Source organism: Podospora pseudocomata (assembly GCF_035222375.1).
Source record: "Podospora pseudocomata strain CBS 415.72m chromosome 1 map unlocalized CBS415.72m_1, whole genome shotgun sequence".
NCBI classification, from domain to species: domain Eukaryota; kingdom Fungi; phylum Ascomycota; class Sordariomycetes; order Sordariales; family Podosporaceae; genus Podospora; species Podospora pseudocomata.
Window position 1 is genome coordinate 605,543 of NW_026946363.1, and position 24,047 is coordinate 629,589.

Below are 24,047 nucleotides of genomic sequence, written 5' to 3' on the forward strand. Positions count from 1 at the left end.
AAAAGCCAAGACTGGAAAAACGGAAATCAAATTGATGATTAGCAACTGTGTTTACAGCCCCCGTAACACTCCTTGCACGCCCACCACTTCTCCCGAACAAAAACAACATCGACAACTTCCTCCCCGCTGTATAACGTATTCCCCCTTTTCATCCCTTCGCATCCTCGGCATATCATCAGACGTAGACGTGGAGAGCCAGGTTGGGAAGGAGTCGGGGCGTTCGGGGAAGTAGCAGATGGACTGTTGTTCTCTCCTGACGATGTATCAAATTGTACAAGATTCCAAGCCAATACGTCCCCTGTCTTTCCGAAAAGTGACCAAGTTTGAAAGAGAGTGTCGATTCTCCCTCTGCATCTTCTCATCGTGAACGGCTGTCACCATAGAGGCAGAAACCGCCGTGTGTAATGTTCATGGACCAGTCGATCGTCTAAAATTGGGTATATTTGAGAGCACAATCGAACCATGCTTGACTGACCGGTGAAGGGGACCGGCCTGTGGTGTCTGCGTTACATTTATGACTTCTTCTTGAGCTCGCTGGAGAGCCAGTCGAGACCCTCGAACAGACCGTCACCGGAAGTGGCGCAGGTAGATTGGATGTACTGGAGCACATGTTAGAGGAGGGCCAATCATTACATGAATACTGCGACGGAAAAAAACATACCCAAACGCGTTGTCTCAAGCTGTGGAGGCCAAGCTTGTCTGTGATCTCAGCAACGCTCATGGCGTTCTACAAGCACGTCAGTCAGGTTGATCAACAATCATTGGTTGATTCTCGTTGCTTACAGGCAAATCCTGCTTGTTGGCGAAGACAAGGAGAAGAGCATCCCGCAGCTCATCCTCGTTGAGCATGCGTTGAAGCTCTTCGCGAGCCTCGGGAATACGGTCACGATCGTTGGAGTCGACGACGAAAATGATGCCCTGGGTGTTCTGGAAGTAATGTCTCCAGAGGGGGCGGATCTTGTCCTGTCCACCGACATCCCACACGGTGAACTGAATGTTGGCATACTCGACGGTCTCGACGTTGAAGCCTATATTAGAGAGAGTGTCAGCTTTGATGTTGTCATGGGACTAGACATGTTCGGAGATGCCCGAACCACTGGAGATGGGGTGGATGGTGTAATCGTACCGATGGTGGGGATGGTGGTGACGACCTCACCAAGCTTGAGCTTGTAAAGAATGGTGGTCTTGCCGGCGGCATCGAGACCGACCATGAGAATTCTCATTTCCTTCTTGTTGAAGACGAACAGCTGCTTGAGCATGTCCTGAAGTTTGGAGGCTGCGAGACCCATCTTGGCGGTGTTGGCTCACAAGGAGACTTTGGGTAACTGGGGTAGTAGTAGTTATCTGGAAAGAGTGTTGTGTGAGCAGATAAGCAGCAAAAAGGGGTGTGATCAGATGCGGAGCTGAGAGCGTCGGTGAGGTTGGGAGAGTCGATGGTTGCGATACAAAGGAAGCCGGGAGGCAAAGGTATAGAGAGCTGACCGATGGTCTGAGGACAGATATGCGGAGCGTTCCAGAGTTCGAGTCGGGCGTCCAGGCTTCCAACCTACAGCCTCGATGTCCCTAGTGCGTGCAAACGGGAAGCGACAAATCGTCGAGTGAAGCGACGACTGCAGCGTCGAATTGGTCAGCAGCACGGGTTTCGATGGGCCAAGAGCCGCTGGGAGCAGTTGTCGTGATGATTGGAAGGCAGCGGGCGGCAGGCCGAGGCAGAAAGCCGATGCCGCGATGGATGCACAGACACACAGCACATACAGTCGAGTCGTCGGTGGTCGAGCTCTCCTTTCCTCTCTCTCTCTCTCTCTCTCTTTTTAGGAGACGGGCAGGATAAAGAAAATGACTTACTATTCAAGGCGGTCCTCGAATATGGATGGAGATGGCGACGCGGTTGTTTACCGTCGCGATGGGTGCTGGCTTATGATGCTATGATGGCGGTGTGGGAAGGGAAACTCTTTGGGGGGAATGGTTTGGATTTTGAAAGTTGTTCTTGGGCTGGGCTGAGCTGAGCCGGGCACGGGACATGCAGCCAGTCCAGGGAACGCCAGTCCTGTCTTGCCCCTCTGGCACCGCAAGCCAGGGGACTTTGCTTCCAAAGGGTTAGGGGCGACGCACGGGCGCAGTCTGCGTGAATACCCACTGGCAACCTTATCACAAGCCCCTTTTAGGCACACCGTCAACGGTACTTTGCATGTACCCAGCCAGTGCGAGCCTCTGGAACAACATTGGACCGCGAAGTTGTTGCCTCTGAGGTGGCTCCGATTTTTCTCTTCACAAGCCAACAGCCAACCCCCAACCCTGGAGCAGAGTTGTGGTAGCAAGGGCCCCTGTCACTGTGTTGTCGGCCTGCCAGGAGGAGCCGCTCTTGCTCGACCTGTGGACCACTCACACTCCACGCGGCCAGAATCGCCAAGGTGTCCCTTGAGACCAAAGTCCCGTCAGAAGAAGCCAGCACCGCGAAAATCTAGGGTGAAGCTCTAGCCATTTGCGAGTCTTTCCACGTCATCACCACCCCCCCAAACGATACGGATAACGACACCGACGGCGAGAGACCCCCCCGACCGACGATACACACAATGTTTCTGCGCACAGCAGCCAAGCTGCTGCTCTCAGCCAGCGTGCTGGTGAGCTCAGCTCTTGCACACAACATCCAGCTCCCAGCCCACGGGCGCGAATGCTTCCACGAGAACCTGCACCGCGATGACAGGATGACGGTCACTTTCCAAGTTGGCGACAGGGAGTTCGGAAGCTCTGGCAATCTTGATATTGATTTCTGGGTATGTCTTGGTTCTCAATGGGCGGAAGGGGGAGCAGTCGACTAACCAAGTTTTGTTTCGATCCACAGATCACCAACCCTGTCGGCGGATTCGAAGTAAACGAAAAGTCCATCTCCAACGGCGACTTCTCCTTCGAGGCCAAGCATGACGGCAAGTACCTGTACTGCTTCGGCAACGAGCACTGGGGTGCCCACTCCAAAGAGGTCTCCTTCAACGTTCACGGCATCGTCTACGTCTCCGAGGCCGATGCCCCCCAGGATCCCCTCGAGGTGGAGGTGCGCAAGCTGTCAGAAATGCTGGAGCGGGTCAAGGATGAGCAGGGCTATATCATTGTTCGTGAGCGCACCCACCGTAACACGGCCGAGAGCACCAACAGCAGAGTCAAGTGGTGGAACTTGTTTGTTATCGGTATTGTTGTCGGCGAGAGCGTCTTCCAGGTCTGGTGGCTCAGGAGATTCTTTGAGGTCAAGCGGGTTGTTTAAGGAGGAGGCAAAGCCTCGGGGTTTGCATTGCTCAAATAAATGCATATATACACCTTTACTACACGGGTTATCCATATTTTGGGCGCAGGATCTGGCGGTGCGGAATATGAGAGTGGATTCAGGGGTAATTTTGTCTTTGGGGCTCATGAAGCACAGCAATGGTTTGATGTAAGAAGGAGAGGGTGTACCGTCACTGTCTGCCATGAAGGCACAGGTGCTTGTAGATGCAATGTCACGATAATTCATGATCTATCACTTTGTTTTTGGTTTCGGAGCGCTGCTGATCGCATGGAGTGCCCAGTGGCTAGAAAAGGCCATCTCTTTTCACTGGTCACGCTGCTGGACCATCAGCCAAACAAGCATTTTCAATCATGTACAGCAGATTCATTCATCTACTCGTCTAGAAACAGATCTTTGCTCGTGCTCTTCATATGCCAACAGAAGCAGGTAAACCAATTATATCCCCAACGCCGTCGGAAACCCAACCAAAGAAGGTAATCAAGGAAACCACCCATGTATAATATCCTCCCCTCTCCATGGGTATCTCAAGCAGAAGGATCAACCTCCACAAAAACCTCATCCTCCTCCCTCCTATGCTCCTCCACCGGCAACTCCACCTCCTTCACCGGGTGCAACAACATGGGCGGTAAACACATCCTCCCCTCCCCACCTCTCATCCCCCCGGGCGTCTTCTCATCCTTTGTCCCAGTCTCGTCCACCTCCAACTCGAACTGTTCCCCCCCATCATTATTCACCTTGAGCCCCATCCACCGTCTATACAAATTCCCACTAAACCCCGCGTTGTAGAACCACGTCAGCCCCCTCATGTTGTGCTCCTTGTCACCGTAAACCGATGTCCTGCCCCCACCAGAGGCACCATTCCTCCCGCCGTTGAGGACCCGTGCGAGGTAATCCGCCGGCCAGGCTCTGTCGACAAACACAGGGTGAGGTGCATACACAGCCTTAAACCCGTGGTGAAGCGCCACCGTGGCTGGCCACATTTCCGGAAACGCGTGGTGTTTCTTGAAGGCTGTCTCCCTGTGCATGAGAAGGAGTAGTCGTCTTGACATTCTAGACGCGGTGATGATCTGAGCTCTTCGCGGCGGGAGGCCACGTTGGGTGTTGTACCCCGTGATATCACTCGCCAGCTTCCAGGATGTTCCCTCCGGATCGAAAATGGGCGACAAGGTGATGAGATCGGGCTCTTCCCCGACGCCCCACGTATATTTATCCCTTTCGTAAGAAGTAGGGGGGACAGGGTCGTGCTCGTGCTCGAACCAATCTTTGGGATCTTCTGGCCGCAAGGGACCCCAGACCGAGCTTTCGGTTTGGGGTTTTGTCACTGGGGGAGAGGGGGATTTGATGGAGCCGGGGAGTTTATCCCACATGTTGTCTGCCGTCACGGTCCCATGCTCGGTTTGGACGCGGGCCATTTGCTTGAAGTCCTCCCATGAGCCGTGGACATAAGGCATGTAGAACCTGCTGTTGCGCTCCCAGAGGCCTTTTCGAGGTTGGGTTTTGGACCAATTCTCGAGTTTGGTCAGGAGGTCGTAGTAGTGGCCTGTGTAGCGGATGTCCATTTCCCATTGCCAAAAGTACTCGTATTCCGGGTGGTTGTAGGCGAAGTGCTGCATGGCCATTTGGAGGCCACGGTAGGAGCCGTGGACGGGGAGGTCGGGACCGCGGGTGAAGAGGTCGACGATGCCTTGGTAGACGGCGAGCATTTGGGTTTGGGACCAGAGGGTGGCGATGCCGCGGAACTCTTTGGGGACGGTCTCGTTGATGCGGGCGCGGTAGGCTTCGTCGTCGGCCCAGACGGGGTTGCGGGCGTCGTTGCGGACTTGGACGAGGAGGTGGACGTCGTAGCGGCCGCCAGAAGCAAGAGAGAGCTCGGCGATGAGGGCGCGGAGGTTGAGGATGTCTTCCTCCTTCCACTGAAACTCATCCCAGCAGCGGAGGACGACAGCGGTGCGAGGGAGGTCGCCTTGGGGGTTTTCCTGCGGAGGTTTCTCTTCCTCTGTCGCAGTCTTGTTATGTCCGGCCGCGGTAGGCCTGACGCTCTCAACCACGGGCGTCTTGGCCTCGCGCGCAGCGAGTTTCGCACCCCTAATTCCATCCCCAATATGGAACCCACTCGGCGCCGCCTCCTTCCTCACCAAAGGCTTATACCTCTTGGCGTTGGCTTCATAACACCGTCTCTGCGCATCCGCCCAGTCGACCGTCCTATAATCCACCTCCTGCCCCGTCCCCCGAAACTCCCCCGCCCCCTCCCTGTCCCCGTGCTCGCCCACCCCAAGCCCCCCCTTCTTAATAGAATACCCATACCCATAAGGCCCATACCTCCCAAACCTCTCAAAGCACACATCCTCCGGCAACGCCAAAAGCTCATAACTCCCCAGCACATTGTCCGGAAACCCATCCGGCCTACCCTCCAGATACCTCACCCCAGGAACTTTTACTTTTCCCCCTCCCACCTCCAAAAAACACTCCTCCACCTCCCCCTTCTGGGGCAAAACACCCCCCTTGTACCCCTCAAACCCCTTACTCTCAGGCACCCCCTTCCCCGTCCTTGTCCCCTCCCCTCCATCCCAGCCCTTTTCCTCTCCTAATCTCGGATACTCAGGCACATTCCCCTCCAACCCAACCAACCTCCTCACCCCCCCGTAATACCTCGTCAAAAAATCAAACTGCTCCCACACCGCAGGAACGGGCTTTTTAATTGCTTCCGTCTTCCCCTCCGCGATCCGTTTATTTTCTAGTTGCGACGCGCGGATGAGGCCAAAGATGAAGATTACTATGGTTGACATCATCAGGATGCACAGCCAGCGAATAACCTTGTTCGGGAGACGGTACAAAAACCTTGGCCGGGCTACTGGCCCCCTCCGTGGGGGTTTACGATGCCCATGTTTGGGGAGGAGCATGTTTATTGTTGAGGTGCGGCGGGAGGAGTCTAGGGATGATGAGCTGGGGGAGGTGGTGGGGTAGTCGCTGTCGTCGTCGGCTTCGGAGCTGGAGGAGAAGGGGGAGAGTTCAGAGTCGGAGTAGCGCTCTTTGGTTGTTGCTGCTGCTGCTGTTGTTGTTGTTGTTGGGGAGCGGATGGGGCGGCGGGAGGAGGATGTGCTGAAGGAGTGTTTATGGTATTTTGGGGGGACTTCCTTGTATAAAGGGAGTTTGTTGTTGTTGTTAAGGTCGCTTCCTCGTGGGCGGAGGGGGTTGAGGCTGGAGAGGAGACCCATTTTGGGGTAGGTTTGAGGACTGGAGGGGTTGGGGGGGTTAGTTGAGGGTTTGAATGGGGGGGAATAGCTTCAGAAATGGGTGCTTTACCTGAAAAACAGACCAGACGATCAGAGTCTACGAGACTCCCTCGCTGAGGCTTTGCAATCAGATGCCAATTGTCGCCATACACTCTTGTGTTTGTCCAAAACCGAATCCAACAAAGAAATGTGTCGAGTTTTGCCTGTTGGGCGTTGTTGATACTGCCCGATAAGATTTCAAAAGTCAACAATGAACAATTGACAGTCACAAGTCAATTCAACCCGGGCCGGTGGATATCGTGGGCTTCCCAAAGTATGTACAATCAACAAGCGTGCATAAGCTCCATTGAATATATTTCTGGGAAGCTGCTGCAGGATGCACTTCAACAACAAGTTGGATTGCCATGACGGGCGGTGTTGTGAACCCCCGCACTGATTGGTCGTCTGAATGCTGTTGTGAGCAGCATCGCGTGTTGCTCGGCAACGGGGGGCTCTCGGACAGGGTTTGGACCTTGGTTATCGTGGGGTAAGCGCCAGCCAAGGCTAGCTTGGCTTGTCCAACTTTGATGTGATCACGATTTGGATGGACTTTGGGAAGTGAAGCATCTTTTTTTTTTTTTGAAGATATCGCAAGGTTCTGCCTGAGGCTTTCAATTGATACTCGGTAAAGGTTCGCGAGACAGGATCGGTTCCGAAGTGCTGGGAGCGGGCGCATTCCAAAGCTCGTGTTAGTGTCGAATCTGTAGAGAACACGCTGTTCTCATCACAATGGTGACTCATGGTAAAATGATAGTTTCAGCACACGATCTACTAGCATGGTTTACTGTGGTGAAGATAAGATGAAAGAATGAGATGGAAGTCATTTCTCGTCTGAGGTTCTGCGATCTGTCTTTTTTCGTATTGTAAGAGTCATCCATTGTGTGAGCTGGCCGGCGGTTAGCATGAGCATAGGGCTGTTGTGGGTTAGAGCTCATCTCCATTGGGAACAAGATGAACCTTCGTTGTGATCATCTCGTTTTTGGGAACTGAGATGTGTCTTTTTCAAGAAATGAAAGAGTCATCGGTGGGTTGCTGGTGTGTGTGTGTTGGCCTAGGCTGGTGCGGTTTGAGGATGCGGCAAAGCGGATGAGGACGATAAGTCCGAGGTGTGACCTTGGACTTTAGAGACCAACTTTAAAGGTCAGAAAGAGAAAAACCTAGGGCCTCAGATGCTTAAATTTCGAAAAATTGTGCCTGTTCTGTCGGATGTGAATGAAGTAGTTGGTGCTCCAGTGTCTGAATCGGTCAGGTCAGGGGTAAAAGGTCACGTACATGGCTGAATATGGGACAATCGCAGTTCAGCAAAGTATCTGAAGCCTCTGACAACCATAATCAAGTGCAAATACCGAGCTAAGCCCTGTACCTGGATCCCTACCACCGATCTACCCACACTGCCGGATCCGAATGGCAAGGCTGGGGGAGGCAGTGGTCGCAGAGGGGGAGGGTTGTTATGGTGGTGGGCCAGCTTCGACCCGCGCAGCTAGGTTCATGGTTTCAGACCCGGACCAGAACATTGGCATCTGTGACTCTTTCTCGTATTCCTGGTTTCAACAGAGGAATATGTGTTCTGTACTGAGTTCTCGTTGAATCCAGCATCTTCTGATGAGGCCGATTGTGAGGTCTGTACCCGGGAGGTATCATGCTGTGCCATCATCCATGATGTTGACAGATTGTCAGAAGTTGAATGGCGGCTTCGATTAATTTTGTTATAACAGCTTCACACCTCAGGCTTTCTTGTCATCAGTATACCTTCCCACTCATACCCATTGTTTATACATATCACTTCAATCTTGGGGATTCAGAAGATAGGCACCTACCACAAGTCCAACAACTCGTAACAGCACCAACCTCACAAGATGTTTCTCCGCAAAACACGCCGAAAAGTACCCCTCAAACCCCCTCACCTCCGCCCACCTCCTCAAAGCTCCTACCGCAAACTCCCCCTCTACCTCACCCTCTCCCTCTGCCTCATAGCCCTCATCATCTTCCCCCTCGCCATCCTCCCCGTAGCCTCCGCCAAATCCATCGTCTCCAGTGAACCCGCCCCAGGAGAACCCATCATCGGCATCGACCTCGGCACCACCTTCTCCTGCGTGGGCGTCCTGAAAGATGGCAAAGTCGACATCATCACCAACGACCAAGGAAGCCGAATCACACCAAGCTACGTAGCCTGGACCAAAGAAGGAGAGAGGTTGGTGGGCGAGGGGGCCAAGAACCAATTTGCGAGCAACCCCAGGAACACGATATTTGATATCAAGCGGTTGATCGGGAGGTCGTTTTCAGACAAGGGGGTGCAGGAGGATGCGAAACATATGCCTTTTACCGTTAAGAAGAGCGGGACGACGGGTGGTCCGGTGGTGGAGGTTGACGTTTCTGGACAAGGGGACATGAAGACGTTTACTCCGGAGGAAATCAGTGCGATGGTGCTGGGGAAGATGAAGGAGGTTGCCGAGGGGTTTCTTGGTGTGCCGTGAGTATTTTCTTCTTTCCACACCCTGTTGGAAAAACGTGCTGACATGACCTTTCTCAGAGTCAAGCACGCCGTGGTCACCGTCCCGGCCTACTTCAGCGACAAACAACGCCAGGCGACCAAAGACGCAGGCCTCATCGCCGGCCTCAACATCGTCCGTGTCATCAACGAGCCCACCGCCGCCGCTTTAGCCTACGGCATCGACAAAGTTGACGGCGAACGCACCATCCTCGTCTACGACCTCGGAGGCGGCACATTTGACGTCTCGTTGCTTCAGCTCGAGGACGGTGTGTTTGAAGTCTTGTCAACAGCAGGCGACACAAGACTGGGCGGCGAGGATTTCGACAACAAAGTCATCAAGCACCTCGCTACCCAGTTCTCCAAGGCCAATGGTGGAGCCGATGTGACGAACGACGTCAAAGCGATGGGCAAGCTGAAGAGGGAGGCTGAGAAAGCCAAACGGACGCTGAGCTCGCAGATGAGTGCTAGGGTTGAGATTGAGGGGTTGCACAAGGGGTTGGACTTTGAGTACACGCTCACCAGGGCCAATTTTGAGGAGTTGAATATGGCCATGTTCAAGAAGACGCTGAAGACGGTGGAGCAGGCGCTGAAAGATGCAAAGGTTGACAAGAAGGATGTGACTGATATCGTGATGGTGGGAGGGTCGACGAGGATTCCAAAGATTCGCGAGTTGGTCGAGGCGTACTTTGGGAAGAAGGTTAGCCTGGGAGTTAATCCCGATGAGGCTGTTGCTCATGGAGCTGCGCTGCAGGGCGGTGTAAGCGTTCACATTTCAAAGCCGCAAGGGAAAGATGCTGATAATTCTGTTAGATCATTGCCGGCGAGGAATTCTTGATCACGAGAGCTATCTTGGATATCACCCCCCTCACGCTGGGTATCGAGACCACAGGAGGAGTCATGGTAGGCGCATTCACCTTGATTACCATATGGAGAGTGATTCCATGAGCTGACAGGAGAGAAGACCAAGTTGATCTTGCGAAACACGGCGATTCCCACGGTAAGTCCTCAGAACTCATGGCAGTCTCTCCGTCTCACTAACCGGGCCGCAGAAAAAATCCCAAATCTTTTCAACAGCAGCGGACAACCAAAACGTTGTTCAGATCAAGGTCTACGAGGGCGAGCGCGCACTGACCAAGGACAACAACCTCCTGGGCAAATTCGAACTCACGGGCATCCCACCAGCACCAAGGGGTGTCCCCCAGATCGAGGTCTCGTTTACGATTGACGTCAATGGTATCTTGGAAGTCACCGCCCACGACAAGGGTACCGGGAAGGCAGAGAGCGTTACGATTACCAACGACCGAGGACGGCTGTCTGCCGAGGAAATCGAGCGTTTGATCTTGGAGGCCGAGGGGTATGCCGAGAAAGATAAGGAGATTCGAGAGCGGATCGAAGCCAGAAATGGGCTTGAGAACTACGCTTTTAGCCTCAAGAACCAGATGAATGATGAACAGGGCATGGGTGGCAGGATTGATGGTGATGATAAGGATACTGTAAGTCGAGTTCCCAGACCTGTTGTTTGGACTGGTGCTAACGATGATTCCAGATTATGGATGCCCTGAGCGAGGCGATGGGTTGGTTGGATGAGAATGCCGCTACGGCGACGGCGGAGGACTTTGAAGAACAGAAGGAAAGGCTGTCGAATGTGGCTTATCCCATCACCAGCAAACTGTACGCCGAGTCTGGCGGTAGTGGTGCTGGCTACGATGGCGAGCCGGATATTCATGATGAGTTGTAGATATGTACTTGGAACTGTGTTTTGACTGGGTACCAGTTCCATGCTAATCAGGATGGATATTGAACAGAGACATGGTTTAGGACCAGATTACCGTAGATATCCATCAAACAGACCGAGTTTCACAGTTTGTTTGTGGCGGTTGATATGCTCAAAGTGTGTCCATAACAGAAACATCTCGACTTGCAATGATTCTACAGCAAACAGATGCCAGTTGGCCTGGTGTCCAGATAAGTCGAAGCTTTTCAACCTGTGCAAGTCATGCTAACCCCGGATCGGGAACGATGCTTGGGTCGGTTAAACATCGGTGCAGACTTCCCCAGACCGGAGGTGGAGCCTTCTTCTAGGTTCCAGGTTGCCCCGTGCTTGAGAGGATTGGGGGGAGGCTCGGCAGGTGGCTGAAGACGAAAATACCGAGGTTCACGAGCGCTTTCGACCACCCGAGAAGGGTCGCTCCAGAACCAAGGCTCTCCACCCTTCTCTGCCGTCATCTTGAAAATCACCCCTTCACCCTTCTCTGTGCCGGAGACGCATTTCCTCCACCCATCCTTCCCTCTTTGATTTTAAGCCAGAAGCGACCTACACAATATTCTCGCACCAACAACGACTGACTCTTTGTTGCTCCGACAAATACGCGTGGGGCTGGTGTGTGTGGGCGGCTACCGAGGCCGGGCATCGACCAGTTTGCGACCTGTTCGCTGTGACCCGCTGTTGCCACCCCGGAAACCCTTGTCCGCCGGCTGAGCGCGCCTCTGTGCTTTTCTCAACATCCCAGCAACAGCAACTCTCCCCCCGTTTGCAACACGATGGCATCGCCGCCAAAACCGTGGGAAAGACCAGGCGCAGCGTCTGGAACGACTGGTTAGTGCCTCTTTATTATCATACGCTCATTCGGATTCATTCAGAGCATCTTACTAATCACGCAACAATAGCAACTCTTTCTTCCCCATCCTCAGCCGCTCCAGCTGCGACAACAACTGCGACTCCCAACGCACTTTCCAATCCCGCCATGGCGACTTCCACCACAACCGCGTCCGGTGCCCCGCCGATACCGCCAGTTCCGGCCTCTCTGACCTCTTCGGTCACACAGAACGCGGCTGCTTACAGCAGGCCATACGCCGCCTCGCCCTATGGCGGAGGTTACGGTTCAGCCTACTCGTCGCCCTACTCATCACCATACAACAGATATGGCACTATGGGCGGTATGGGTGGTTATGGGGGCTATGGAAGTAGCATGTATGGAGGCATGGGTGGATATGGTGGCGGCATGTACGGAGGAGGCATGTACGGGGGCGGGATGCCAGGAGACCCAAACAACCCGGAAAGTCTCACCAACCGCTTCAACATGAGCACCCAGGCCACCTTCCAGATGCTCGAAGGCATTGTAGGCGCTTTCGGAGGATTTGCCCAGATGCTGGAGAGCACTTACATGGCCACGCATTCCAGCTTCTTCGGTAAGTGACGTCGCCAACAGATTGATATTGGCGCGAGACTGACGTTATCATAGCCATGGTATCTGTGGCCGAACAGTTTGGAAACCTACGTGACACCCTCGGCTCAGTCTTGGGTATCTTTACCCTGATGCGTTGGATTCGCACCCTGATCGCCAGGATTACAGGCAGACCCCCACCGGTGGATGCCACAGCCCTCACGCCCGCTGCGTTCGCCCGCTTCGAGGGCCGCAAGCTTCCCGACGGCAGCGCCCCACCCAAGCCCAGCCGCAAGCCTCTCTTCTTCTTCCTCCTCGCCGCCTTCGGCCTTCCGATGATCATGAGCAGGATTATCCGAGGGCTGGCTGCCAGCGCTGAAGAAGAGGAGCGCAAGCGCCAAATCATGGCTGCTCAGCAAGTTGTTGACCCCAACAATCTTGTCTTCTGCCGCGTGCTCTACGACTTTACCCCTGCCAATAGCGGTCCGGCTGCCGTTCAGGGAGTCGATATCCAGGTGCACAAGGGCGACTTTGTTGCCGTCCTGAGCAAGAGCGATCCCATGGGCAACCCAAGCGAGTGGTGGAAGTGCCGCGCTCGCGATGGAAGAATTGGATATCTCCCTGCGAATTTCCTCGAAGTTATGCGCAAACCCAACGAGCCTATCGCTGCCATCAAGAACACCCCCGCCAGCGAGAGCAGTAGAACTAGCTCCTTGACCAGCTCCGTCAGCGCCCCTGGCACGCTCAGCACGAACCCCCTGAAGGCCCCCCCGATGCCGACAACCAAGGTTGGCGACGTGACCGTGGAGAGCTTCCAGAAGTCAACGTTCCAATCTTAGAAGGAGGCCAATGTCATACCTGGACCTGTTATCAGTACGCACTCGGCACAGCCGGTTCCTGCTTCTGCGCATCCAAGCCGACGCTCTCATTCTCAGCCAGAGCTTTCCATCATTTTACAAGAGTTTAGGAAGACGAGGATGACTCCAGTGCCGCGCTACGATACGCAGTCGGGAACTATGGTATACGTGAATCCCCTGACCGGGGCCCCTCTAATGAATGGAAACCCGGTTGTGCATTACCAAGATCCTTCACAACAGGCTGCCCACAATCCTCGACAGGGACTCTCGCTTGAAGATTTACTTCGGATGGGCAATGTGAAGCATGCGAAGCGGGTGAAGAAGGCGAAGACGACGTTCTGAGACCGTACAACAACAGCAGCATTACAGCCTTTCTCTCTTTTTTGTCTGTATTTCAGCAGCAACAAACCCGACTATTAATATCCCACGAACTCGATGTACCGCGACGAAGGTCATAACGTCAGCATATCTTACCGATGCGAGTCCGATCTCTTTTTTGGCAAAGAGGGAGGGGGGGAGGATGACGGAACGAAGGAAGGATAGGAAGGAGTGGGAAACGGGTTAACGAAAAGAATCTTTTTCATACAACAAAGTCATGGCGTTTCTTTTTTTTTTTTTTTTTTTTTTTTTTTTTTGGAGTTGATGATGACACCATACAGAGCATCAGTTATTCTTGATGAAGCGATGGGAATGAAATTCCTATTATTATTGTACTTTTGTTCTGTTTGCTTGGGGGGATTTGGGGGGTATTGTAAGCGATAAGGGGGGGGAAGAGCGATTTATTTTGGGACTTGTGTGGTGACGAGGAAGGGTGTGTATGTGTGTGTGTGTGTGGTTTTGATAGTTGTATTAAATGAGAGGTATCTTGAACATTGTGCTGTTTGGTTGTTCTGTTCCGTTGGTCATGGGATGTTACCCATTGTAGGCTCAACAAGTGTGGACAGTTGCTACGAGGTGAACAATTTGCATGTGATAGACACGGCTAGGCCGCGTGTCCTGAACATGTGCGTCAGTGTCGTGTGGTGTCTCCAGTTCGGATGGATTTCCATGTTGCACTTTTGGTGGAGCAAAACGCAGAAACACATATTGAAACATGGGACGACAAAGAAAGAGCCTCCTCACCATATATCATGAAAATGGCAGTAAACTCAAAACCTGGGTTTCACTACCTTGAGCATCTGGCCAAAAAGGCACAACAAGGGAAAGAGGACTGTTCTGCTTTCATAGCCTCTGTTTGGTTCTTTGATAGCCATATCATACAAAATTAAAAAAAACCCTCATCCTTCCCCCATACTTCTCGTCCCTTCCCTCCGAAATTCATCGAATGTTATTTTCGCCTCCTTCTTTCTCTCTTGCTCTTGCCTTATTCGTCGCTGCCAATCTCTGTAATTTCCCCGTTTCTGTTTCTTGCCCCCCTAACCGACGCCCAAAGAGAAACGGTGATAAAATGTTTTTTTTATTAAAAAAAAAAAAAAAAAAAAAAAAGACATCCCCCCTTGATGAGATAGAAGGGGAAAGACCACAACCATGAAATGACCAAAACCCCAGTCCCAGGGCAGAGACAAAGTCGCCATAACGAAAAAAAAATGTATACAATATTCCCGTGATAAAGAAAAGGTTACCCGCACAGCAAAGCGAGAAAAGGAGGCATGGATGGTGTTGATGTCCCCGCCGAAAGAAGAAATTACCACTCGTACTCCCCCGTAGCCTTGTGGAAGACATACTCCTTGCCGTTCACAGTCAGGACGCCATCCTTGAGTGTGCACTTCCTGTAGCCCAGGGTATTAGTATCTGAAATGTTATACAAGTTTCGTGGGAGTAGAGAGACGCACCACTTATTCTTCACCCTCTGCACCTTGTCATACATGCAAAGCATCATATGCCCCATGTCATCATCCTCATCATCATCCTCCTTGTTGTCGTCGGAGTCGTCCAAGTCAGAGTTGATCGCATCGTCATCCAAATCCTCATCCTTCATGTCATCCTCCCCACCATCAACCTGGGAGGGACCCCCAGCAGCGCGGTTCCGTCTATTGTCAAGGCTGCGGACCTTGGTGGCCTGCTTCAGAGGAAGCATCAGGCCGCCGCCCTCCATCTGCTTGGCTCGGGCGGCGATCTGGGCGTGAAGATGATCATCAATCTCGATGCGGCCCATCTCGACAGCCTGGCCTTCGGCGTTGCGGCGCATCATGACAGCCTCCCAGCAGTCATCGCTAGGGCCATCAGTCTGGGCATTAGGCAAGCTGTTAGGGGCAATCCCACGCTGCTGCTGAGCCTGTTGAGCCTGTAGCTGCATGCGTTGCTGCATCTGTCGTTGATACACCTGCTCGGGGGTCAGCTGCTGAGGTCCACCCTGCTGTGGCCGTTGCATGTGCTGTTGCTGAATCTGCTGAGGGTGTTGTGGGCGTTGTTGTTGAGGATGCTGCGGGTGTTGCTGATACTGCTGCTGCTGAGAGTGTTGCTGGTGTTGAGAATGTTGCTGGTGTTGAGCATGTTGTTGCTGGACCTGCTGTTGCTGCTGCTGGGCTTGGCCAACGTTCCCTTGTCCGACCTTACCATTACCGTTGGACATGGAGGCAATGGAGGCAGCAGCTCCCTCGCCGTACTTGTTCTGCAAAGCCTGCACAGCCCGGGTAGCGGCTATGCTGGGGTTGACAGTAGGCAGGCTAGGGTGGGAGGCATTGTGATAACCAGGATGCACGGGCTGAGAGCCAGCGCCGGGTTCCTGCTTGATAGCGACCGGCTCAGACCTGACCAACCCTGGCTCCTGCTTGACGGGCACCCCGTTGGAATGAGGCTGGTTGATATTTGGCAGCGAGAGAGGTTGAGCTGAAGTCTGAGGGCTCAACGTAGACTGGGTATAGGCCGCCTGCGGTGGGGGAGCGGCTTGCGGCGCTGGAGCCGGGGGAGCGGCTGGTTGAGCTGGAGGAGCGGGCTGCTCTGGCTTCGGGTCCCAGGGAAACTGGGCCACGTTGAGCTGCGAGAGCTTCATTTGCCATTTCTGCAGCTTGTGTTAGTCTCATTCATAGACATGGCTCCCTGTAAGAGGCGCAATAAGAAAACAGGAGAGGGGGGGCCCTCTAGCAGGGTGCCACGTGATCAAGCGTGAGACCATCCAATCGGAAGGCAGTGTTGGGGAATGGAGTAAGTTCGCAGCAGCGGGGAAGGGACTTAAAAAGAGACCCAAAAGCACTGGGCCGCCCACTCCGAGGCAGCTCGCTCTCCACCCCTCTTTGCGTCCCAGGAGGCCCAGGCAGTCCAGCCCGTCAGCCAACACCGCCCGAATGAAGGGACCGACACTTGTCGCGCCCTTCAACCTCAATCTCGACCACCACCAACCATCACCAACATCTTCTCATCTCAATCGACAAACGGTGCGCATCGACACGCAAGCAGGTAAGGAGACAGGGACAGGAATACGGGTTTGCCTCACCTTCTTCAGGTCCTCGAGCACGCCATCCTCAACACCATTCTCCTCGAAATCAACGCGCACAGCGTCGATGACTCCCTGAATCACAGCCTCGTAAACCTGGCCAACGTGAACGTTCGACATCTTGACGAGTCAAAAAGCTGCAGCGAAAACAACAACAGCGAGCGAAGCTTGGCTATCTGCGATCGATTTGACTTTCTTCGTGTGGGTTCGTCAAACGGTGGTTGCCTTGACGTTTGTGAGATTGACTAGCAGTTTCTCTCTCCCGACTCGTTCTTTCTCTCTACGTTTTGCACGGCAAAAACGGGGCGTCGGCTCGGGTTGCGCCGGCGGAAAATATGATTCGGAGTCGATGGTTCGCGGATGAGATATCCCGATGGGAGGGAGGCGGGAAGTCGGTCTGAACTGCTAGACGTTTTCTCTTGCACTCTGATTCCTCGATTGCTTGTCCTGCCACGTCGCTTTGAAAAAAAAGAGGAACTCCCTCTTTCTCGTGACACCTGTCTTGTCTAGATGGAAAGTGCAGCGATTCAGCAATAACTCTGCAGTGTGATATGCCCGTGTTGCGCCGCGGGTCTGGGTTGCTGTTTCGCCTGGGAGTGATGTATTGGGCAAGTTGAACGAATCCGCCAGAGGCCTGTTGAAGTACTGAGGCCTGATTAGTCATCTGGCTCGAGCACCAACAGCCAGCCGGCACCTGCCTTCTGATTGGCCAGCCCGCTTTTATTAGTGAGTTCAGGGCACTCGGCACTTTTAACCGCAGTAAAAACAAGCATTACCTGCCCTGGAACTCTGCATCAATTCAGCGACCATTATCACGAAAGTAAATCAACCTGAAGGATATCATCACATAGTTCATCCCAGTTGGTCACTATTCCATACCCCATATCTAAAACAAAAACTCCAACGCCTGTTTCCTATTCTCCGAAAAATTACAAGTATGCTACTGTTTTTGTACAGTTTTGTTCCCTAGTCCATAGCCATGGAACAAGAGAAGGGGGTATCTTATGCCAACAAATATGTCCCAGTTGTTGATGTTCGTAAACCTCATGACCAAGCCGATTTTCATTCATTCCCGCTTCGAAAAAGTGCCGCCTCAAACAATGCAAGAGTGTGGGCAAGAGAGAGAGTATCCGTAAGAACTCCGAGTGAATGCTCCTTTCCCAACCCCAACGCCGCGCTGAAACGACCAAAGTGCAGGAATCCCATAGGGAACCGTTGTTATACCTACCGTTGGTTGAACAATTGACTATGATCAGACAGGATCATTGTGTTGTTGTTGTTGTCGTATCGTCATGTGAGTATTGCTTTAGCGGATCGTCATCTGCTTGCTGAGCCCAGCCTTGGCCGACGACCCAGAGCTTCCGACACCAGCACCAGCACCGGCCTTCTTCTCAAACACCTTCCAGAACTTCAAGCTCTCATCGGCAGCAGCGGTGGCCAGCATCTGGCCATCAGGGCTGAGGCAGCTGTGGAGGACTCTGCTCTCGTGGGCGGGAATCTCGACGTTGCGGACGAGGGTAGGGTAGCTCCAGATGCTGAGAGAGTTGTCGGGGAAACCGCTTGAGCTGACGATCTCGCGGTAGTGAGGGCTCCACCGGAGGCTGGTGACCTGAGAGCCGGTGTCGATGCTGTTGACGCGGGCACCGGAAGTGGTGTTCCAGAAGTGGATGTGGCGATCGTACGAGCCGCCACCGGTAGCAAGGAGGTTCATGTTCCATGGGCACCAGGCAAGAGCCTTGACGGCGGCCTTGTGGTTGGTCTTGGTGAACTTGGGAACGGCGAGAGAGCGAGCATCCCAGATGGAGACAAGATTGTCATTGCCGCCGGTAGCAAGCTGGGCACCATCAGAGCGCCACTCAAGGCCGCAAACCTCAGAGGTGTGAGAGACGAGCTCGGCAACCTTGTGCTCCGCGATACGGACATCATGGTTGAAGACCAGGCCGCTGCGGGAACCAGTAGACAAAAGATGCTTGTTCCAGCCCATGACGCCAACACGAGTCTCATGGCCGTGCATGCTGCGGATCTTGACACCCTCAGCGACATCCCAGATCTGAACCTCGCCTGTGCCGAGACCGACACCGACGTAAGCACCATCACCGGACCACTTGACACTGCTAACATAGGTATCGGGGGTGGTTTCGAGGAGACAGCTGACGGCACCCTCATCGGCCGACCAGACATATACGTTGCGCTCCAAGCCAATGGCGACCTGGTTTCCTGAGCTCCAGTCGAGCAGGTTGAGGTAGTAGTCGTCAATGAGACCAGGGGCATCGAGAACACGCTCGGGGGCTGTCGCGATGCGACGTCTGAACTGAGGGGGGGCATTCGCGGGCTTCAGTGGCCGGTTGTATTGCTGACGAAGATCAATAGGCTTTGAAGACTCTGGTGGGGCAGGCTTGAACTGAAGGATACGGGTGTTCAAGTTGACACCACAGGCATCGGCAAGAGAGTCTTGATAGGCAACGCTGTTGGGGGAAGGGCGAGAATAGGACTCCTCTTCCTCCTCTTCAATGTTGAGACCCTCGAGGGCAGCAAGAGCATCATCAGCAGCAGAGGCAACGATGGAAGAGGCCTCGCTATGGCCAGTTCTCGAGCGCTGCTTCTCCTGGAGGTCGAGCTTTCCCGAACCGACATTGGCGATGGCCGAGCTAGCTCCCCGGTTGGGAATGAAGCGATCGGCGTTGTAGGAGATGGTGGTCTTGGATGACTTTTGCTTGACGTGCGTGGTCTTCCTGGCCTTGGGAGAGACCTTGGTGGGGACACCAGTGCCAGTCAAGGTGAAGTCGGAAACACCAAGCTCGAGCGCCTTGCGAGGGGTCGAGACACCAGCGGCAATGTTGGACTTGGGAGAGTCGCGGTGATGGCTCTTGCTTGAAGCTCTGGCAAGGCGAGCACCAAGGTTGCCGCCGTAGACTGGCTTGGAAGCGCCACGCTCATTGCTCGACTTCTCGGGGGTGAATGGAGAGGAGTTGAGGTTGATGGGGATGGCACGCTGACGAGGGGAGGGGGTCAAGGGCATGCGACCACCGGCGGTGCGGGAGGAGAAGAGACCCGTGTGGGACTTGAGAGGAGTTGATACTGTAGCGGTAGCCATGTTGGTGACTGTACTCGTGCTGGTATCGAATATCTCAAGGAGGCGCCAGTGATAGACTGCTATTGGGAGATGGGGTGGAGTGTCGACCAGTCGAGTACTCCAGGCGACCCCGGATAATGGTTACAATTATCGATTTTTTGTTTTGCGATTTGTCGATTATCGGTACCAAAAATGTGCCAAAAAAGAAGCCTCGGTGAATAGGGACAACCAGACGGGCTCGAAGTGATTCTTGCGTATAGGGGCTTGCAATGTTCTAGGGTTGTTTGCTGATGAAGCGGATGGAATATTTAGAATGAAGTGCAAAGCAAAACTCCAAAAAGATGAAGTGATGTTTCGTGTGTGATGGTACGAGGAAGGAGAGCTCTGGGACATGAGAGGAAGGAAGGATGGCGATTTAAATGTTTACATGTTGTTGTCCAGGCAACGACCGCCAGCTGTTCTCTGCACTTGCTCTTCCCCACTTTTTTTGAGCCAGCTGGTTGCAACCCCCTGATGACAAGGCTGCGCCCGGCCTGGTCTGTGGGATCTGCACGGGGCGCTGTTAGCAAGGCCCTGGCCCCCGCAAGTCCCTGTTCTGTCGCATGTCGACAAGGAAACGCCAAGAGCCAAGCACTCTTCGACCCGTCGCCGCAAACCATCCTTGAACCATCCCACGCCAACAACGACACATGCAACAACAAACTTTCGGCGAGAAACTGTCTCTTCTCAATCTACCATGACCGCGCCCGACTTGCATTGACCGGCCTGAACTTGCGCTGACCCTAAGGGAAGAATCTTTCGGCCTATTCTGCTGTATAGGGCGGCTTGAATGTCTGCCTGGCGTTCTCGTAGGGCATTCTTGCAGTAATTAACTGGACACTCAGCAGCAAGGAAGCGAAACGAACAACTCCATTTTGCCTTTGCAGCCACCATGGCGCAACAACAACATCAGCAGCCTTCAACGCCCGCCGGCACCGGTAATTCTATCTTTGGCGGGCCCGCTCACCTCCAACAGCCCGCCGGCCTCCTCGCTCAGTCTTCGTTCTCGTCCTTCTCGACAGCACTCACACCTGCTTCGGCCGCATCGTCGAACAATACCTACATCATGCCGAACTCGCCGCTCAAGCACCGCGCCGCCATGGACGGCTACCGTCCCAAAGTCACACGCACTCTCGGCCAGCGCCCGGCCTGTCTCGTCAATGCCTCAGTGACGTATTGTGGTAACAACCAGATTTATGCCTTCGGAGGCTTTGACCAGTACACCGACGAGGTTTACAATCATGTGTTGCGACTGGATCTTGTCAGCCACCAGTGGAACCTGGTCGATAACTACGGGGACATCCCCGGTGTTCGGATGGGTAAGTCTCCTGTCTATTTTGCCCGTTGCTGGTGATACTGTGTTGACATTACCCCTGAACAGGCCACACGGCGACGCTGTACAAGGGGGACAAGCTGTTGGTTTTCGGAGGCGAGAACGAACATCGAACTTATCTCTCGGATCTTATCATCTTTGACTTGAAGACTGCCCACTGGACACAGCCACAAGTGACGGGACCTATTCCAAAAGGCCGCGCTCGCCATGCTGCTGTGCTACATGAGGACAAGCTCTTTATCGTGGGTGGTATAACAGGCCATGACAACTATGTGTTGGACGACATATGTTATTTGGATCTTAAGACCTTCACCTGGTCCAAGTCGTGGCGTTTTGTTGGGCGGTTCGATCACTCTGCATACATTTGGAGTGACAGGGTCTGGGTGTTTGGTGGCTTGAGTGAAGATATGGACAAGGTTAGTGACCTGTGGTGGCTGGATCTCAAGGGCAACCCAGCGTTTGAGTCTCCTCCACATATCGGCACCCTCGATCGATCCGGTTTATCTCGAAGTGCGGCATCACCACGGCCATCGTATCCTTCCGTCCAGTCTACAGCTGTGGGCTCTTCCGGTTATGCTGCCAACTCTAGGACTGCACAGGTCAACCCACCGTCATTCCACCTGAAGACATATGCGCCACAAGCACCCGGGGCCATTTCTGCGCTCAAGTTTGTCAGCGGTCCTAATGTCCCATCTCAGATGCAAGGCATCCATTTCCATGTCTACTCTTCAGGAACACTCCTGGACTTTGTAACACCAGCAGCTACGATTACGTCAAAAGAATGCTCACTATCAGCCTTAGATTTGGCAGCCTTACGGTGGCAGAAGCTTGCAGAAGGTCGAGAGATATTCAAGCCAGGCTATCGGTGGCATTACTGCACTATGAATGAAGATGGCACGAAAGCATGGCTGCTCGGCTGCCCTACCGATCCAGGGGCTATTGATCTCGGGGCTAATGGCCTGGAGGAGTATCTTTCGGACATTATGGAAATTGATCTGCGGCGCTACGGGTTCCTAGGAAACAACATGGCTCCAGAGCCTCGCACCACCCGCCCGTCCTCCCGCACCCGGCACGTCGAAACACCTTCCAAGGGCCTTGGTGATGATCTAGCGAAGCTCTTCAACCAGCCCCCAGAATCAGGCAGCGGCACGGATTTCATCGTCACCGCGCTCTCGAGGGACTTTGACGAGGAAGAGGTTATGGGCTCGGCACTCGTCCACGCCCAAGTAGACTCTGTCGGCGACACGGACCCCGACCAGACCTGGCTGTCACCAGACACGCCTACCTCCCCACCCATCCACGTTCATCGGCTCATCCTCCAAGCCCGTTGGCCGCACTTTGCCCGGTTGTGGTCTTCTCAGATGGCCGAGTTTCACACCAAAAAAATGCACATTCCTGAACCATACTCTGTCGTCAAAGCATTCTTGTACTACCTCTACACTGACCGGATCGATCCGCCTGATCAAAACGGCAACGAAACCACTGCCGACCTGGCTGATGTAGCAGGCTTGTTGGTCATGTCGAATATTTACAACATTCCCCACTTGAGACTGTTGTGCGTGAATAGATTGTCAAAGGAGCTGGATGTGGATCATGCGTGCATTATCTGGTATTGCGCGGGGTTGTCGAACGAGGAGTGGTTGAGGAAGCGGGCAGCGAACTTTTGCATGACGCACTGGGGGAGGATCGTGAGGACGGTTGGGTTTCAGCGGTTGCCGAGGAATGCGCTGGTGGAGCTCAGCCAGGAGGTGGATAGTGAGGGGAGGGTGGTGGCGGGCGAGGAACTGGATATGATGCAGGTTGGGTTTGGGGTTGGCGGAATTGATAGGGGGGGGGGGCTGGGGAGGAAGGATAGTGTGGGGAGTGATCAAGAGGGTGGGAGAGGGGTGATGGAGAGTGATGGGCATGAGGATGGAGAGGAAGAGGAGGATGGGATGGAGATGAGTTAGGGGGTTAGTCGAAGTCCTGTTCGGGAAGGGGCGTTGAGGGGGCGGGGGAGGTTGGTAGAGGGGGAGGAAACCTTGGGGCTTGAGAGCAGTGGGGAGAGTGAGGGTAGCGAGGATAGTGACGAGGAGACGTTGGGAGCTGGGGGGAATGAGGTGCTCAAGGAGGATAGTGAAGAGGAAGGGGAGGGGGAACTGGATCTTAGTTTTGTCGATACGAGTGTGAGGCGGTCGGCGAGGAAGCCGAGGATGTTGTTGGAGCTTCTCTGAGTGACTCTCTTATGTCCGAGGAGATAATTCCCTCGGTTTCTTCGGTTAAGGTAATCAGGCTACGTTTTTTTTTTTGCTTTTATCACAGTTGCTACTTTTTTTTCCATAGCTCGAGAGGTCTCTTTTGGACTGGGAAAGGGGCAAGGATACGCTGGGATCGGAAATGGACAGGTTGGCTGGCATCATGGCGGAGGCGTTGATGGTTGGGTGGGTGGACTGTGGGTTTATTTTACTAGTTAAAGACAAGGAAAGCCAGTTATTACATGTATGTAGTTGGGGCATGTCTGTACACACTTGCATGCCCCATTTTAGAATCGTACAAAAATGGAGTTATCGGATACTTGGGACGGGACGAGTTCGAGTGACTTGGAAAAGGGTTTTTCGGTCCCAGGTTGGTGAAGTGATAATTAGGCAGGGTTCTGATTATCGTTTTATCAAGGCTTGAGGTACTTCACTGACCAGTCAGTCTATGTCCTCACCGCCGTTGAGAGCCTTGCATATTGAGTTGACAAGGCAGTCAGTCAACCGGCCAATCGTTGACAACTGCACATTGGGAAATTTCCCATGTTGCTTTTTTCGACCCTCAAAGTTCTCCTCATCCAGGCCACAAGACGCAGCTTCTAGTCTGGTAGGCAAGGACTGGTCGGCAACGCTCCTTTTCTTTTACAAAACACAAACACATGAGCGTCATGGAGGAGCAAGTGGCGATACATTGGGATACTTTGGTCCCCAATCCTTCAGCCAACGATCGCCCACCAACCTGCGATACACCGCCCATTGAAGTCGAAGATGTCCCAGCCGAAGCTGAGCCAGCAGCTAGAGATGATGACGGAGAGGAAGAGCGGCCCGCCGAGTCTCATCCCTTTCGGAGACGACTAAGGGGAGGAATGAATCT

General features: G+C 53.6%; 8 protein-coding genes across 8 annotated transcripts; 4 read left to right on the top strand and 4 right to left on the bottom strand.

Moving 5' to 3' along the window:
- Nucleotides 1-358: 358 nt before the first annotated feature.
- ARF1 (Arf GTPase arf1) lies at nt 359-1,289 on the bottom strand (the record flags this gene model as incomplete). Its single annotated transcript, XM_062884848.1, has 4 exons — nt 359-427; nt 662-727; nt 784-1,028; nt 1,127-1,289. The coding sequence occupies 4 exons, from the start codon at nt 1,287-1,289 to the stop codon at nt 359-361; spliced, it is 543 nt and encodes a 180-aa protein (XP_062747752.1).
- Nucleotides 1,290-1,841: 552 nt separating this feature from the next.
- Nucleotides 1,842-3,555, top strand: EMP24 (p24 complex component). Its single transcript, XM_062884849.1, has 2 exons — nt 1,842-2,774; nt 2,843-3,555. Exons 1-2 carry the CDS (start codon nt 2,574-2,576, stop codon nt 3,254-3,256), a joined length of 615 nt encoding a protein of 204 aa, XP_062747753.1. The 5' UTR covers nt 1,842-2,573; the 3' UTR covers nt 3,257-3,555.
- A 246-nt stretch (nt 3,556-3,801) lies between these two features.
- Nucleotides 3,802-6,492, bottom strand: QC762_104550 (uncharacterized protein; the record flags this gene model as incomplete). Its single annotated transcript, XM_062884850.1, has 1 exon — nt 3,802-6,492. The coding sequence occupies one exon, from the start codon at nt 6,490-6,492 to the stop codon at nt 3,802-3,804; it is 2,691 nt and encodes an 896-aa protein (XP_062747754.1).
- Nucleotides 6,493-8,089: 1,597 nt separating this feature from the next.
- On the top strand, nt 8,090-10,903 carry KAR2_1 (ATPase with role in protein import into the ER). Its single transcript, XM_062884851.1, has 5 exons — nt 8,090-9,019; nt 9,080-9,834; nt 9,884-9,940; nt 10,043-10,533; nt 10,587-10,903. Exons 1-5 carry the CDS (start codon nt 8,406-8,408, stop codon nt 10,776-10,778), a joined length of 2,109 nt encoding a protein of 702 aa, XP_062747755.1. The 5' UTR covers nt 8,090-8,405; the 3' UTR covers nt 10,779-10,903.
- A 260-nt stretch (nt 10,904-11,163) lies between these two features.
- PEX13 (Peroxisomal membrane protein PAS20) lies at nt 11,164-13,631 on the top strand. The gene is made up of 3 exons (XM_062884852.1): nt 11,164-11,636; nt 11,708-12,229; nt 12,283-13,631. The coding sequence occupies exons 1-3, from the start codon at nt 11,582-11,584 to the stop codon at nt 13,041-13,043; spliced, it is 1,338 nt and encodes a 445-aa protein (XP_062747756.1). The 5' UTR covers nt 11,164-11,581; the 3' UTR covers nt 13,044-13,631.
- Nucleotides 13,632-14,431: 800 nt separating this feature from the next.
- TOA1 (transcription factor IIA subunit alpha) lies at nt 14,432-17,090 on the bottom strand. Its single transcript, XM_062884853.1, has 3 exons — nt 16,495-17,090; nt 14,894-16,062; nt 14,432-14,830 (listed from the first exon to the last, which is right to left on the bottom strand). The coding sequence occupies exons 1-3, from the start codon at nt 16,612-16,614 to the stop codon at nt 14,746-14,748; spliced, it is 1,374 nt and encodes a 457-aa protein (XP_062747757.1). The 5' UTR covers nt 16,615-17,090; the 3' UTR covers nt 14,432-14,745.
- A 710-nt stretch (nt 17,091-17,800) lies between these two features.
- On the bottom strand, nt 17,801-19,588 carry slp1 (WD repeat-containing protein slp1; the record flags this gene model as incomplete). The annotated part of the gene is made up of 1 exon (XM_062884854.1): nt 17,801-19,588. The coding sequence occupies one exon, from the start codon at nt 19,586-19,588 to the stop codon at nt 17,801-17,803; it is 1,788 nt and encodes a 595-aa protein (XP_062747758.1).
- Nucleotides 19,589-20,082: 494 nt separating this feature from the next.
- Nucleotides 20,083-23,354, top strand: QC762_104600 (uncharacterized protein). The gene is made up of 2 exons (XM_062884855.1): nt 20,083-20,925; nt 20,988-23,354. The coding sequence occupies exons 1-2, from the start codon at nt 20,499-20,501 to the stop codon at nt 22,886-22,888; spliced, it is 2,328 nt and encodes a 775-aa protein (XP_062747759.1). The 5' UTR covers nt 20,083-20,498; the 3' UTR covers nt 22,889-23,354.
- The last annotated feature ends 693 nt before the right edge of the window (nt 23,355-24,047 follow it).